This window comes from Pristis pectinata, chromosome 7 (genome assembly GCF_009764475.1).
Source record: "Pristis pectinata isolate sPriPec2 chromosome 7, sPriPec2.1.pri, whole genome shotgun sequence".
In the NCBI taxonomy this organism is placed as follows: Eukaryota; Metazoa; Chordata; class Chondrichthyes; order Rhinopristiformes; family Pristidae; genus Pristis; species Pristis pectinata.
In genome coordinates, this window is record NC_067411.1 from 52,402,761 (window position 1) to 52,419,845 (window position 17,085).

General features: G+C 46.7%; 1 protein-coding gene across 2 annotated transcripts in view; it reads right to left on the minus strand.

Moving 5' to 3' along the window:
• The window catches only part of c9orf72 (C9orf72-SMCR8 complex subunit), a 77,971-nt gene extending 67,726 nt beyond the window's left edge, over positions 1 to 10,245 (minus strand). The window contains exons 1-2 of one of the 2 annotated variants that reach the window (XM_052020723.1): positions 10,119 to 10,245; positions 9,117 to 9,602 (exon numbers count right to left, since the gene is read on the minus strand). In XM_052020723.1, coding sequence (XP_051876683.1) covers positions 9,117 to 9,560 — 444 coding nt within the window. In that variant the 5' untranslated portion in view covers positions 9,561 to 9,602; positions 10,119 to 10,245. The remainder of the gene's footprint in view (positions 1 to 9,116; positions 9,603 to 10,118) is intronic. The other variant, XM_052020724.1, reaches the window with a different exon arrangement.
• Between the last annotated feature and the right edge of the window lie 6,840 nt (positions 10,246 to 17,085).

Consider the following 17,085-nt stretch of genomic DNA (forward strand, 5'->3'; position numbering starts at 1 on the left):
CCGTGATGTTGGATGCATCCACTTTGAGGGCGGTTGGGACGTCTACCTGGGGTATACCAGCATCACGGCATCTTCTAGGGCTTCTTTGGCCTTAACAAAGGCAGCCGCGGCCTCATCGTTCCAGGCGATGTCCTTGCCAGACATCAGTGAGAACAAAGGGCGCATGCAGGGATGAACCAATGGTAAAAGTTGACCATCCCCAGGAATTCTTGCAGGCCTTTGACCGTGTTGGGACGGGCAAAATGGCGGATAGCGTCTACCTTGGCGGGTAGGGGTGTTGCTCCCTCGCTGGTGATTCTGTGGCCAAGAAAATCGATAGAGTCGAAGCCAAATTGGCACTTGGCTGGGTGGATAGTGAGGCCAAAATCACTGAGGCGGGAGTACAGTTGGCGGAGGTGGGAAAGGTGTTCTTGGCAGTTACGGTTGGCGATGAACACGAAGTCCAGGTTGCGGCCTACCGTATCCATCAGCCGCTGGAAGGTCTGCGCGGCGTTCTTAAGGCCAAACGGCATTCGAAGGAATTTGAAGAGGCCGAACGGAGTGATGAGCACAGTTTTGGGGACGTCGTCAGGGTGGACCGGGATTTGGTGGTATCCTCAGACGAGGTCCACCTTGGAGAAGATGTGGGCCCCGTGTAGGTTTGCCGCAAAGTCCTGGATATGAGGGACGGGATAGCGGTCTAGGGTGGTGGCGTCGTTCATCCTGTGGTAGTCGCCGCAGGGCCTCCACCTGCCGGTGGCCTTGGGGACCACGTGCAGGGGGGAGGCCCAGGCGCTGTCTGACCTGCGAACGATCCCCAGCTCCTCCATGCGGCGGAACTCCTCCTTCACCAGGCAGAGTTTGTCTGGCGGTAGTCGTTGTGCTCGGGTGTGAAGGGGTGGCCCTGTCGTAGTGATGCCGCACCCCGTGTTTGGACATCGAATTCATGAACTGAGGTGCCAGAACCGATGGGAACTCGGCCAAGAGCTTGGTGAACTCGTTGCTAGACAGGGAAACGGAGTCCAGGCGCAGGGCTGGTAGGCTGACTTCTCCCAGAGAGTAAGTTTAGAAGGTTCTGGAGTGCACTAGCCGTTTCCCTCGTAGGTTGACCAACAGGCTGTGAGCCCGGAGGAAGTTGGCTCCCGGAGTGGCTGGGCGACGGCGGCAAGGGTAAAGTTTCAGTTAAAAATGCTGTTGTCGAACGGTAATTGGATTGTACAGGTACCGAAAGTTCAAATCATTGTGCCATTTGCGGCTTTGAGGGCGGGTCCCTGTTGCCTGCTGCGAATGTCATGGCTGGTCGGGGGTAAAACACTGACCTCTGCTCCAGTATTGACAAGGAAATGACACCTGGACTGCTTGTCCCAAACGAATAGGTAGCTGTGTTAGTGGCCAGCTGCCATAGCCATCAGCAGCGGCTGATCCTGGTGTTTCCCTGAAACTTGCAAGGTGGGTGGCATCGATGGGCCTCCACGCTCCAGCTCTGATGGTGGAAACACAGCTGGTCGTCAGTGTCGTCGTCTGTGTTTCTGGGGTGTGGTCACTCAGCTGCTGGGACTGGTTTAGGTAGGCATTGGGCACGTGGTCTGGCGATTTGGCCGACGGACGAACCGCTCTCGCTTTTGGCCTTCCACAGGACATCTGCCTGGGGCGGCTACCGCACGTGGGTTGCTGAAGTCGGCATTGGCCAACAGCAGGTGAATATCGTTGGGCAGCTGTTTGAGGAAGGCCTGCTCGAACATCAGGCAGGGCTTGTGTCCCTCAGCCAAGGCCAAGGACAGATCTGTCCCCCAGGCCTTCGAGATGAAGCAGGCGGGTGGCACGTTCACGATGGGAGAGGCCGAAGATCCGAATGAGAAGGGGCTTGAAAGCTGGGTACTTGCCTTCCTCCAGAGGAGTCTGGATGAAGTCTCCAACCTGGGCGGCTGTCTCCTGGTCCAGGGAGCTGACCACGTGGTAGTACGGTGTGGAGTCGGAGGTGATCTGCCACAGTTGGAACTGGGCTTTGGCCTGGTCGAACCACACGCAGGGCCGAAGTGTCCAAAAGGTGGGCAGCTTGAGTGCCACTGCATTGGCTGCTGCGTTGTCGGTCATTGTGTGGGTCCAAAATCCGTTTGGACCGTCAGGGTCACCAATGTAGCAGCTGCTACCGTGATGCAAGAATAAAGACACGAGTCTGCAAGCTGTGGAACAAGACTGATATATTTACCCACCTTGCTCGGGCCTTTTAAGCGGCGCGGTTCCCGCCCTCCGAAAAAGGAAATGACGTACACGCTACGTCATCAAAACTTTTCGCGCACACAGGTTCTCCCCCCGTCACTTGGGGAAGACAAAGGCCCAGCGCCATCTTGGGCCTCACCACTCTGACAACGCACGCCCTGACCGCCGAGCCGGTTCGCTTGCATGGACGGTGAGTCGCCACAGAAAGACATTTTTAACATTATCTCAGATGTATTGAATATTGATTTACAACCTCATCCTATCACTGCAGTTTTTGAATTACCAAGGATAGAGTCTGGCCATTTATCTGCTTACGCTAACCATATGATTGCCTTTGTTACATTAATGGCCAAATGATCCATTTTGCTTAAGTGGAAGGATCCAATACCCCCTACTACTTTTCAATGGTTCTCTCAAACTACATCATGTTTAAACTTGGAAAAAATTAGGAGTGGTACTGTTGATCCTTCGCTTAAATTTGAATATATTTGGAGTCCATTTATTCAATATTTTCACATGATATAGATCCCCTTTCAATAACTTTCCTATTTAGGGGAATGGAGTTGACGACATAATATTGCTGTTTCTACTGAGAAATTTCAGTCCAGTCTTTTTTTTTTCTTTTTTTGTTTTTTTTGTAATTTTTCTGTTTAGATATATTTGTTTATAATTTTTCTTATTGATTTGGGGATTTTTTTCATATATTATTTATATACATACATATTTTTTTTACACACACACACACACACACACACACACACACACAAATAAATAATAAATCTTTTTCTTTCCTTTCTTTTATATTATATTCATTTACTAAGAGATCATGGGATCTACAGATTTTTTTATATTTTATTGTTCTTTATGATTATCTACGCCATGATTGTTCTCCTGATCTCTTTGTATTACATGTACAAACATTGATGTTATATATTAATCTGTATTAATTTGAAAACTAATAAAAAGATTGAAAAAGAAAGAAAAGGTAGAGTGAGCAAGCAGACAGTGCAGGACTCCCCTGTGGTCATTCCTCTCAGCAACAAGTATACCCGTTTGGATATTGCTGGGGGTATAACCTATCAGGGCACAGCACCAGCAGCCAGGTCAGTGGCACCGTGGCCAGCTCTGAGGCTCAGCAGAGAAGGGTAAAGTCAAGCAGAGCAACAGTGATATTGTTAGAGGCACAGATAGGAGGTTCTTTGGATGGTGTGTTGCCTACTGGGTGCCAGGGTCGAGGATGTCTTGGAGTGGCTACAGGATATTCTCAAGGCAGAGGTGAGTAGTCAGAGGTTGTGGTGCATGTTGGTATCAATGACATCGGTAAAAAGAGGGATGAGGTCCTGCACAGTGAGTATAGGAAGTTGGGAAAGAGGCTGAAAAAACAGGACCTCGAAGGGAGTAATTTCTAGATTACTCCCAATGCCGCGTGAGAGTCAGGGCAGGAATCTAAAGGTAGAACAGATGAATGTGTGGCTGAGGAACAGGTGCAGAGTTTCAGGTTCTTGGATCTTTGGAACCTCTTCTGGGGCAGGGGTGACTTGTACAAGAGGGACTGGCTACACCTTAACAGGAGGGGAGCCAATATCCTGGCTGGGAGGTTCTGTAGAGTTACTCGGGAGGGTTTAGACTAATTTGGCAGAGGGACCGGAACCAGTGGATCATGTCAGAAAGTGGCGGGATTGAGAGAAGGGTAGATATCATGACCACTTGGTCTGTAAGGAAGAACTAGTTTGAGCAAGTTAATAAGCACGATGGAATGGATGGGTTGAAGTATGTTTATTTTAATCTGGGAGTATAAAGGGTAAGGGTGATGAAATGAGAGCATGGATCAGTACATGGAATGATGACGCTGTGGCCATTACAGGAACTTGGATGAGAGAGGGACAGGACTGGATGCTTAATGTTCCAGGTTTTTGATGTTTTAGAAAAGATAGAGCAAGGTAAAAGGTGTCTGCATGTGTGGGGGGGGGGGGGGGGGTGGGGGGAGAAAGGGACTTGGACTATTAATCAGGAACAATATAGCAACTGCACTCGGACAGGACATAATGGAGGGCTCATCCACTGAGTCTACATGGGTAGAATTCAAAAATAAGAAAGGTGACATCATTCTGATGGGATTATACTACAGACCCCAATAGCCACTGGGACATTGAGGAACAGATATGCAGGTAGATTAGGAAAAGGTGTGAAACCAACAGGGTTGTTGTTGTGGGTGACGTTAACTTCCCCAACATAGACTGACACCTCCTTAGTGCAAGAGGTTTAGACGGGGCAAAATTTGTTAGGTGCATCCAGGAGGGTTTCTTAAATCAATATGCAGATAGCCCAGTACAAGGAGGGGCCATACTGGGGTTAGGTGACTAATCTTTCAGTGGGAGAATAATTAGGAAACAGTAACCACAACTTCACATCAAGAGCAAGAGGATAATTAGGGAGAGGGTAGGACCACTCAAGGATAAAGGGAACATGTGCTTGGAGGTGGAGGACGTGGGCTAAGTTCTTAATGAATACTTTGTGTTGGTATTTACCAAGGAGAAGGATGTGGAGGATAGTGAGATCACTGTGGAGCATACTAATATGCTCGGGCATTTTGAGATAAAGAAAGAGGTGTTTTGGGTCTCTTGAAGAACATTAAGGTGGGTAAGTCCCCAGGGCCTGATCAGATATACCCCAGGGTAATGAGAGAGGCACGAGATGAGATTGCTGGGGCTTTTACCAAGATCTTCATGTCCTCTCTAGCCACAGTACACGTCCCAGAGAACTGAAGAGTAGCTAACGTTGTTCCATTATTCAAGAAAGGAAATAGGGATATTACTGGAAACAATGGACCTGTGAGCCTCACGTCAGTGGTAGAGAAGCTGTTGGAGAGGATTCTTAGGGATAGGATTTATGAGCATTTGGAAAACCATGGACTAATTAAGGACAGTCAGCATGGCTTCGTGCAGGGTAAGTCATCTCTTACTAATTTGATTGAGTTTTTCGAGAAGGTGACTAAGGTGATTGATGAAGGTAGAGGTGTGGATGCTGTCTGCATGGATTTTAGCAAGGTGTTTGACAAGGTCCCTCATGATAGGCTCATCCAGCAGATTAAGATGCACAGGATTCAATGATAATTTGGCTGTTTGGATTCAAAATTAGCTTGCCCATAGAAGACAGAGGGTATGGGTCAATGTAGATTATTCTGGCTGGAGGTCTGTGACTAGTGGTGTTCCACAGGGATCAGTACTGGGACTCTGCTGTTTGTGATAGATTTCAATGACCTGGATGAAAATGTGGATGGGTGAGTTAGCAAGTTCACAGATGATACAAAGATTGGTGTTGTTGTGGATAGTGTAGACGATTGCCAAAGAATACAGCCGGATATAGATCAGTTGCAGAAATGGGCGGAGAAATGGCCGATGAAGCTTAACCTTGCCAAATGTGAGGTGTTGCAGCTTGGGAGATCAAATGTAAATGGACAGTATACTGTTAATGGCAACACCCTTAACAGTATTAATGTACAGAGGGAACTTGGGGTCCAAGTCCATAGCTCCCTGAAACTGGCTGCACAGGTTGACAGGGTGGTAAAGAAGGCATACAGCATGCTTGCCATTATTAGTTGAGACACTGAGTTCAAGAGTGGGGAAGTTGTGTTGAGGTTTTATAAAACTCTAATTAGGCTGCATCTTGAGTATTGAATTTGATTCTGGTTGGCCCATTATAGGAAGGATGTGGAGGCTTTGGAGGGGGTGCAGAAGAGGTGTACCAGGTTGCTGCCTGGATTAGAGGGCATGTGCTACAAGGAGAGGTTAGACAAACTTGGGTTGTTTTCTCTGGAGCGACAGAAGCTATGGGGAGACCTCACAGACATTTATAAGATTATGAGAGGCATTGACAGAATAGAGAGCCACCGTCTTTTTCCCAGGGTCAAAATGTCTAATACTGGGAGGTATGTACTTAAGGTGAGAGGGGACAAGTTCAAAGGAGATTTGTAGGGCGTTTGCACTGCCAGGGGTGGTAGTGCAGACAATCACGATAGAGGCTTTTAAGAGGTTATTAGATAGGCACATGGATGCACACAGAATGGAGGGATATGGACATTGTCTAGGCAGAAAGGATTAGTTTAGGCATTTAATTACTCCTTTAATTAGTTTGGCACAACATGGTGGGCCGAAGGGCTATTCCTGTCCTGTATATCCATATATTTTGTGTTCTAAAATGTAGATTGGTTGGTTGGGAAGTTTGCAGATGGTTATCAGAATTTAACGGGGATCTTAATCAGCTGGATAAGTGGGCCAAGGAATGGCAAATGGAGCTTAATTGGGATAAGTGCGAGGGGTTGATTTCTGGAAGAAAAATGAGGGTAGTACTTTCATAGTGAACCTTAGGGCCCTGGGGAGTGTTGAAGAACAGAGGGACCGAGGAGTACAAGCACATGGTTCCCTGAATGTGATGTCACAGGTAGACAGGGCGGTGAAGGCAGCTTCTGGAACGCTGGCCTTCATCAGACAGGACATTGAGAATAGAAATTGGCATGTTATGTTACAGTTGTACAAGGTGTTGGTGAGGCCACATTTGTGTTCAGTTTTGGTCACCCTGCTACAGGAAAGATGCCATTAAGCTGAAAAAAGTGCACAGGAGATTTATGAGGATGTTGCTGGGACTCAAGGGACTGAGTTATGGAGAGATGATAAGCAGGTTGGGACTTTATTCATTGGAGCGTCGGAGACTGAGGGGTGACCTTACAGAGTTGCATAAAATTATGAGGGGCATAGATAGTCAATGCACATAGTCTTTTACCCAGGGTTGGGGAATCAAGAACTAGAGGGCATGGGTTTAAGGTGAGAGGGAAGAGATTTAATAGGAACTTGAGGGGCACCTTTTTCACCAAGAGAGCAGTTAGTATATGGAATGAGCTGCCAGAGGAAGTGGTTGAGCCAGGTCCAGTAACAAAATTTGCAAGGTACTTGAAAAGGTACATGGATAGTAAAGGTTTGGAGCATTACGGGCCAAATGCAGGCAAATGGGACTGGCTTAGATGGGAATCACAGACCAATTGGGCTGAAGGGCTTGCTTCCATGCGATTATGCTGCTGTAAACCTATGACACAAAAATTAGTGGAGTTGCGGAAAATCAAAGGATAGAGCAGGATATCGATCAGTTACAGTTATGGGCAAAGAAATGGCAAATGGAGTTTAATATGGGCAAGTGAGGTGTTGCACCTTTGGAGGTCAAATGCAAGGGGAAAGTATACAGTTGTTTGCAGCACTCTCAACAGCATTAATGTACAAAGGGAGAGTAGCAAAGAAGGCGTCTGGCATGTTTGCTTTCTTTACTAGGGGCACAGAGTATAAGAATCAGGAAGTCATGTTGTGGTTGTATAATACTTAGGCCGCACTTAGAGTATCGCGTGCAATTCTGGTCGCTCCATTACAGGATGTGGGGAGGATACAGAAGAAGTTCACCAAGATGCTGTCTGGATTAGAAGGACTCAGCTACAAGGAGTGTCATAGAGTCATACAGCACAGAAACAAGCCCTTTGGTGTAACTGGTCCATGCCGACCAAGATGCTTATCTAAGCTAGCCTCATCTGCCTGCATTTGACCCACATCCTTCTAAACCTTTCCTATCCATCTACCTTTTAAAAATTGTTATTGTACCTGCCTTAACCACTTCCTTGGGTAGCTCATTCCATATACAGACCACCCTCTGTATAATAAAAGTTGCCCCTCAGTTCCTATTAAATCTTTCCCCTCTCAACTTAAACCCATGCCTCTAATTATCGATTTCCCAACACTGAGAAAAAGACTGAGCACATTTACCCTGTCTATGCCCCTCATGATTTTGTACACTTCAGTCCCCTATACACCAAGGAAAAAAGTCCTCGCCTGTCCAACCTCTCCCTGTAACGCAGTCCCTTGAATCCTGGCAACAGCCTTGTATATCTTTTCTGCACTCTTTCCAATTTAATAACATCTTTCTAATAACACAGTGACCAAAACTGAACACAATACTCCAAATGCAGCCTCACCAGCGTCCTGTGCAACTGTAACATAACCTCCAAACTTCTATACTCAGTGCTCTGACTGGTGAAGGCCACTGTGCCAAGAGCCTTCTTCACCACCCTGTCTACGTGTGTCTCCACTTTGAGGTTTTTACAGAGTGGTTGGTGCCTGGAATGCACTGCCAGGGGTGGTAGTGGAAGCCAATACAATAGTGGCTTTTAAATAGACACATGAATATGCAGGGAATGGAGGGATATGGAACATGTGCAGGTAGAAGGGATTAGATTACCTTGGCATCATGCTCAGCACAGACATCGTGGGCTGCAGGGGCTGTTCATGGGCCATACCGTTCTACATTCATGGACATCATGCACAAAACTTGCTTAAGCAGGTTGGTCAGTAAAAACAAAATGAACAATGCAACGTCAGCTGGACCCAGAGAACCAACTAAAAACCATCTTTCTCTTTCCAGTGAATATCAGAATTGATTTCCACAACATTGGCAATCTTTCACAATCTCATTATTCATATTGGAGCCAAAAGACCAAATCCAGCAGTGGCCACAGATCAGCGATGCAATGTTCTGTTCCCTAGGTTTCACGCATAGACTGGTTTTGCCACATCTGCATGACAGATACAAGATACAAGATCAGGAACTGCATCTTGTAGAATTTCCCAATCAGAAGAAATTCATTATTATCTGATTAGATATTACCATCCTTCCTGCTTTTGGGCACCACTCCCTACAACATATCAAAAATATGTATCGTTCAGGACTAGACCCATCTTCCAAAAGATTTTGGCAATGCATTTGGAGAGGAAATAAGTGATAATTAGCCCATTCACCTGTTCCTTAAATATTAATTATCTGGACAGATTTCATACTCACCTTGTGAGCTACAAACTGCTGCTATTACTTGTAAAGGAACTCACCTTGTACATCCATATCCTTCCTTTTCTAATGATGTGTGTTAGTCGGTCTACACATAACCTGTGCAGAGGTAGGTAGAAACCCAGTTCAGTTTGAGGCAGTATCACTGACAGAGCATAAGTGCTGCGGTCCCCATTCATATTGCCATCAAATATCAATGAGATTATGATTACTCCTTTCTCCGAGAGTACAAAAAACTTCACATCGATAGCACCACTTTTGGCACTCCTCAGGATCTCTCCATTTAATGTGTGGTTGGCTAGAAAAGTTATTTCCCCATCACTCAGTAGTAGCTGCTCGCATTTTGGGGCCCAAATGTGTCTGACTCTCGGACCAAGAATATTATCCCAGTAAGCAAAAGTAGCAGCCAGCAATGGTGAGTCTCCATCCAACGTGATTTCTGTCTTAGCCACTGCTGGAGATTGGGGGGGACAGGCAGCACACATGACAGCAGCTCAGTCCTCATTAATCCCATTAGACAACATCTTCTGTAGAATAAAAAAAGATGTAAGATTACGACAATTGTAATTTCATCATAATTCTTCATTATTGCTTGTCACAACCCACCCTCCCATAATAACAATCCCTTGCCCCCAGAGAGGCTCTCCTACCCCAATTGTGCTCAAAGCCTCCAGACACAAGCCCACCCCTCACACTGTTGTATGACCCCACTCCCTCACCAACCCCCCTCTCCCCTCACACCAACCCCCCGCGCACATAGGCTGTCCCTCACGCCCCTCCCCCCACGCACACACAACCACTACCTCAACCACCGCAAAGCATCACCTGAAACAATCCCACTTCACCTTCACCAATCCCACTTCACCTTCACCAACACACCCCCGAACATACACACTGACCTCTCCACAACATCACCCTACGCTACAGACGCTCCCCCTCCATCAGCCCCCAACATAAACAAGCAATCATTTACACACACTAGCCCCTCCCTTCCACTCCCCCACCCCACGGTCTCTCTCCCCTCCACACATCTCCATCCTCACCCACTGTATTTCTTCACATTACAATCCAATCCCGCCCCCGAGACGTCTTCACTAATATCCTCCAAGTCGGCGGGAAGTCAAACGAAAGACGCAATTCAACGTCACTTCCGGCTGCGGGGGTTGGTGACAGTGAGACGTGGCCGCGGCTCGGGGATGGCGTGAAACGGCCGTGTGCGCGCACGAGGATCATGTGGCGGGACGTGCGCGCGCGCGGCAGCGGCGGAGGCGGGGCGGCGGCGGCGGGGGCTGGGCGGGGGTGGCCGCGGTGGAGGCTGGGCGGGGCGTTTGAGTCGACGAAGACCACCCGTGGATGTGGATTTTTGGAAAGTCCCACACGGGAGGGGCTGAACAGGTTTAGAGCAAGCGGAGTAGGAGAAGGGCGTGATTAAGAAATTAGGAAAAAGATGGGCATGATATATCACTGGCCAGTAAGATGAAGGAAAATCCCAAAACATCTTATAAGTATGTTAAGAGTGAGAGAGTAACCAGGAACATTGTTTTCAGTGCTTCATTTAAACTCACAGGCTTCTGTTATTTGACCATCCTTTAAATTTGCCACAATCCCATTTCCATAGAACCATAGAACCATACAGCACAAAACAGGCCCTTCGGCCCACCATGTTGTGCCGTCCATCATACCACCCTCACACTACCTAACCCCTTCCTCCTGCATATCCCCCCATCCCACACTCCTCCATATGCCTATCCAACAAGCTCTTGAACCTGTCCAATGTATCTGCCGCCACCACCACCCCAGGCAGTGCATTCCATGCACCAACCACTCTCTGGGTGAAAAACCTCCCTCTGACATCTCCCCTGAACCTCCCACCCATAACCTTAAAGCCATGCCCTCTCGTCTTGAGCATTGGTGCCCTGGGAAGGAGGCGCTGACTGTCTATCTATTCCTCTCAATATTTTATATACCTCTATCATGTCTCCTCTCATCCTTGTCCTTTCCAGTGAATAAAGCCCTAGCACCTTAAGCCTCTCCTCATATTCAATACTCTCTAGTCCAGACAGCATTCTGGTAAATCTCCTCTGCACCCTCTCCAACGCCTCCACATCCTTCCTATAATGAGGCGACCAGAACTGAACACAGTACTCTAAGTGTGGCCTAACTAGAGTTCTGTAAAGCTGCATCATCACCTCGCGGCTCTTAAACTCAATCCCGCGATTTATGAAAGCCAACATCCCATTGGCCTTCTTAACTGCTCTACTAGGAGTATTCTATAGGCCCCTTTTATTGCAACTTTCAATGAACTGTGAATATGAACCCCCAGATCCCTCTGCTCCTCCACACTGCCAAGTACCTTGCCATTCACCCAGTACTCTGCCCTGGAGTTTGTCCTTCCAAAGTGTACCACCTCACACTTCTCCAGATTGAACTCCATCTGCCACTTGTCAGCCCAGCTCTGCTTCCTATCAATATCCCTCTGTAATTTCCACACACAGTTTAAACTTGTCGGGGCCTCATTTTCCATTCATCCTTTAAACTTGGTTTACTGGAAAATATTTAATATTACTGTCTAACGTTTTATTTTAAAAAATGTATTAATAAAAGTAACATCCAATAGTTTAAAATAATTACATGTCTTCCACCCACCCCAAAGTCCTGAAGGTGCCCAATTATCCCAAGTTGTGCTGTATAATGTGGAAAAGATTGAAATTTTCACTTTGGTAAAGAAAAAAATAAAAACAGAATATTGTACCTTAATGATACATTGGATAATACTGATTTCAAAGGAACCTCAGTATCCTTGTACACAGGTCACTGAAAACTGAACACCTACAGTATATTCAATCCACAATGGCTATGCCAAACTCTCAGTTGCAGACCATTTCAACTCCCCTTCCCATTCCCACACTGACCTGTCCATTCTTGGCCTTCTCTACTGCCAGGATGCAGGATGAAGCCTAATGCAAACTGGAGGAGCAATACCTCCAGCAACATGAATGTTGATTTTCTGATTTTAGGTAAACTCACCCTGCCCCCGTTTCCCCCCCTCCTGATCCTTCAGTCCTCTGCCTTTTTGCCCCCCTTCCCCCCACTGCCAGCCCTCCTTCACCCATCTTTGTCCCCTTCCCCCTCCTGGCCCCATCCATCCACTTTACACACTGGTTCCAACTGTCATTCACCTCTCCCCTAATGGCTCCCATTCTCACCTCCTTTACTTATCTGAATCCAGCTCTGGTAACTTTTTGTGTTCCTGCTTATCTCCCTCCAGCAGCTCTCTCCCATCTTCACATTCCCCTCCTCCCACCTTGCTCCATCTTTTTTTACTTTTTTTCTCTCTCCCTCTTCGTCTGCCTCCATCTATCATTCACCTGCCACTGTCTTCCAACTCCAGGCCCACTCACCTCCCCTAATTAGCACTACCTGCCACTTCTTCTCCACCCCACCCCTTTTCGGCTGCAGGGACCACTCCCTCCGTGACCCACTGTCTGCTCATCCCTCCACACCCATCCCTCCCTTACTACTGGCACTTTCCCTTGCACTCACAGTTGACCTTACACCTCCTACCTCACCATCATCCAGGAAACTAAACAGTCCTTTCAGGTGAGGCAAAGGTTCACATTGCATTTCCTCCAACCTTGTCTACTGCATTTGGTGCTCCTGATGTGGCCTCCTCTATATCGGTGAGACCAAGCACAGACTCAGCAACCATTTTGCAGAACAGCTACCTTCAGTCCACAGTGGTCACCCTGAGCCCCCAGTTGAGACCATTTCAGCTCCCCTTCCCATTCCCACACTTCTCTACTGCTAGGATGAAGCCCAACACAAATTGGAGGAGCAACACCCTATATTCCACCTGGGTAGTCAACAGACCAATGGCATGAATATTGAGTTTTCCAATTTTAGGTAACATTCCCCTCCCCCCCCCAACCCCATGACCCTTTGTTCCTCCTGTTTTTGTCCCCCTTCACCCATCTTTGTCCCCATCCCCCACCTGGCTCTATCCACCAACTTCAAACCCGGGTTCTCTCTTTTCTCCTCCCCCCACCCCCCCAAACTGGTTCCAATTGCCAGTCACATCCCCCCAATGGTTCCCATTCTCACCTCCTTTTCTTATCCGAATCCAGCACTGGTAGTACTTTGTGTTCCTGCTTATCTCCCTCCAGCAGCTGTCTCCCATCTTCACATTCCCTTCCTCCCACCTTGCTCCATCAGCTTTTTTTCTCTCTCTCTTTGTCTGCCTCCATCTATCATTCATCGGGGGTGGAGTCTTCCACCCCGGGGGGTGAGTCTTCCAACTCCACCCCTGCTAACCTCCCCTAACCAGCACTTCCTGCCTCTCGATTCTCAGTCCTGATGCAGGCTTTCGACCTGAAACATCAACAATTTCTTTCCACCCACAGATGCTGCTCAACCTGCTGAGTTCCTCCAACACATTGTTGCTCAAGAATATTTGACACCCTGATGATGGTTTTGTATTTCCCATGATTGAATGGGAAGTATTGTAAGAAGAGGTATGGAGATGGAAGAATGGACCAGAGTATCTTGGAGGGAATGGTTCCTTTAGAATGCTGGAAGGAGGGAAAGATGTGTCTGGTGGTGGCATCAAGTTGAATTGCTGAAGATTGCAGAAGTTGTGAACTGAATCGGGGTTGGTGAAGGGGTTTGTGTGTAGAAGATGAATGCAGCAGGCATGGAAGAGTGCAGGGTTTACAGTAAGAAGGTCAAATGGGGAGGAAGAATGGACTGCAAGGAAGGTGAGGGGAAAGGATTGTGATGTGGAAATAATCCGAGGGGAGAGGATGCCAGTCAGGCAGGCGGATGTTCAGGAGGGGAACCTGAGGACTGGCAGCTGTGTGGGCAGTATATCCACAGCAGATAGCAATCAGTAACAATGAAAATGTAAACAGGCAGCCACCTGAAAGAAGATTAACCAACTCTTTGGGCTCCCAAACAGTGGCCAGGGTAAGGTTAGACCATATAAATTACACCAAAGCATGTCCTGGTTGATATTTATCCTGCAATCAATATCACTGAAAAAGAAGGATCTTTGACCTGGAATGTTGAGTATATTCACAGATGTGACCTGACCTGCTGAGTGTTTCCAGCATTTCATGTTACTATCACCACCAAATTATCAGGCCAATGTTGCATTGCTATTTGTGGGACCGTGCTGTGCACAAGTTGGCTGCCTCATGTCTAATATTACAACAGTCCATACAAAGGTATTTCATTGTATTTAAGGTGCACATCAAAGCTGTGCAGGTTGCTTTATAAATGCCAATCTTGTATCCATTCCATTACTCGGTCTGACCTTTGCACTTTTGTTGTATTGTCTGACTTCATCCTTACCTTAGCTCATCTGCTATTAAAACCCTCATTGATAGCTTGACCAACTCCTGTCAGCTGTTCCAACGCACAACAAGAAATGCCTCCTAAAATCTGCATTAAACCTGAGAACATCCTGTTTTTTAATCCATATTATCAGCCTCTTTGTAGTTTTCTCCAGCTTGCAGTTACTTAAGATTTCTGCATTTCCTTGGGCAGCTATGCGTTCAGTGTTCAAGGCCCAGAACTCTAAAATTCCCTTCCCAGACTTCTTTGTCTGTCTCTGCTCCTCCAAAGAGTTCCTTAAAACCTAAGCTTTTGGTCACTTGGTCTAAATTTGTGTTGGATTTTAGACCAACATCTTTTGATCACTCTCATGAAGTGCTTTGGGAAATTTTGCCACATCAGTAACACCACAAAAAGGCATTATTATTGTGCTATGTGTAATACTTGAACATGGGCATCACATGGCAGTCCAGAATAGGCTGCTTTCTCCTTCTCTGTAAAACCAAATCTGAAAACAGCGGACTCAATAAAGAGAAAGGGGAAGAAAATTAAAAACTGCTGATGCTGGAAATTTGAAATAAGTGCCTGCCAACAAAGACAGTACTGTTGTGGTTTAGCAACTGACTTCCATCATGTGACACCAAATGTCAGCTGTCAAGCATCTTATACCGCTTGCTGGACCATTACCTCACCTTTGAACAACAGACCATTGTCTTCCAGAAGGTCACTGACCTCATTCTTTTAGGAGATCTTCCCATCACAGCCTCCAATCCTATAAATCCCTCAACTCCACAATATCTGTTTCTGCCTCCTGCACAAGTTCCAAAGCAGGTCTGTTGGACAGAGCCATGGTTCAGCCTGCTCTTGCCCCACCGAACTACCAACTTCAACTTCATTCTTTCTCCTCAATCCGCTCTCTTCCCACTTGCATCCATTACAATCCTGTAGCCCCTTTCACCCTTTCCATTGTCTTCCCTTTTACTTGGGTTTCTCCTCTACCAAATGTAATAAAGACCTCGACCATGTCTTATCTATTTTCTGCACTTTGCTCTTGGCCTCTCTCCTCCTGGCAAGAGGATAGAGTTCCCCTGGTACTTACCTTCTATCTCACCAGCCTCCACATTTAGTGGACCATTCAAGTTCTGCCGGCTTGAACGAGATCCTATCACCAGACACATCTTCCCCTTACCTCCCCTTTCAGTATTCCAAAGGATCCATTCCCATCACAGCTCCCCGGTTTGCTCTTCCATCTCAACTTTCCTCGTAGCCCTTTCCCATATAAGGGCAGGAGAGGTAACAACTGCTTTTTTTATCTTGTCCTTCCCATCATTTAGAGACCCAAACAGTTCTTCATTTACACTTATTCCACTCTAATGTATTGCATTAGATATTCACAATACAGTCTCCTTCACATTGGAGAAACCAAACGCAGATCATCTCCATTCAGTCTTCAGGAGCAATCCTGAGCCAGCAGTTGCCTGTCACTTTAATTCTGCATTCCACTCCTATTTGTGTTCTCTTGAATTGCTCCATCTAGGCATAAGTTTGAGGAACAGCATCTCATTTTCTGGGCACTTTGCAACCTTCTGGTTTCAATATCAACAATTACAGGTATCTTCTTCTGTTTGTATCAGAACTGGCCAGTTCTACTGTAAGTTGTCCATTTCATATTGAACTCAGTTTTCATCTCTCCACAGATGCAACTGGGCATTTCCAACAGACCCCTTTTGGTTGTAAGTTTCTACAACTGCTCTGACCTGCTTTTCACAGCTTTAACATGTCCCTTCATTTTTTTCTCTCTCGAACCATCCTCATTAATCCATCAGTCACGTGGCTCTGGATACAGCAGAATCAGATTGGTAACCCTGGCCCGCCCTATCAGAGACGTTCCACTTGTTTTATCTGTCCCTCTCCCGTTCTTGATGCAGCTTAAAACTGACTTGTTTTAGAACATAGAACAGTACAGCAGTGGACAGGCCATTTGGCCCATGATGTTGTGCTGATCTTGATGCCAATTTATACTAAACGTTCTCCTGTTTATCATCCATATCCCTCCATTCCCTTCATATACATGTGTCTATCTAAAAACATCTTCGACTCCAAACTGCCTGCTTCCACTACCACCCCTGGTAGCCTATTGCAGGCACCTACCACTCTCTGCATAAAAAAAACTTGCCCCTCATGTCGCCTTTAAACTCCCCCCGCCCCCCTTACCTTAAAAGCATGTCCTCTGGTGTTTGATATTTTTACCCTGGGGAAAAGATTCTGACTGTCTACCTTATCTACACCTCTCATAATTTTAAAAATCTCAATCAGGTCTCCCCTCAGCTTCCAACACTCTATGGAGAACAACCCAAGTTTGTCCTTCTAGCTTGTACCCTCTAATCCAGGCAGCATCTTGGTAAACCTCTTCTGCACCCTCTCCACAGTCTTCAATTCCTTCCAGTAATGGAGCGACCAGAACTGCACACAATACTCCAAGTGCAGTCTGACTAAAGTTTTATATAGCTGCAGCATGACTTCCATACTCTTCAACACTCCTACCAATGAAGGCAAGCATGCTATACGCCTTTTCTCACTCAACAAACAAGATGCTGGAGGAGGGAAGTGGAAGGAAATGGACAGTTGACGATTTGGGTTGAGAGAAGCGTCTTGACCTGAAATGTCAACTATTTCCCA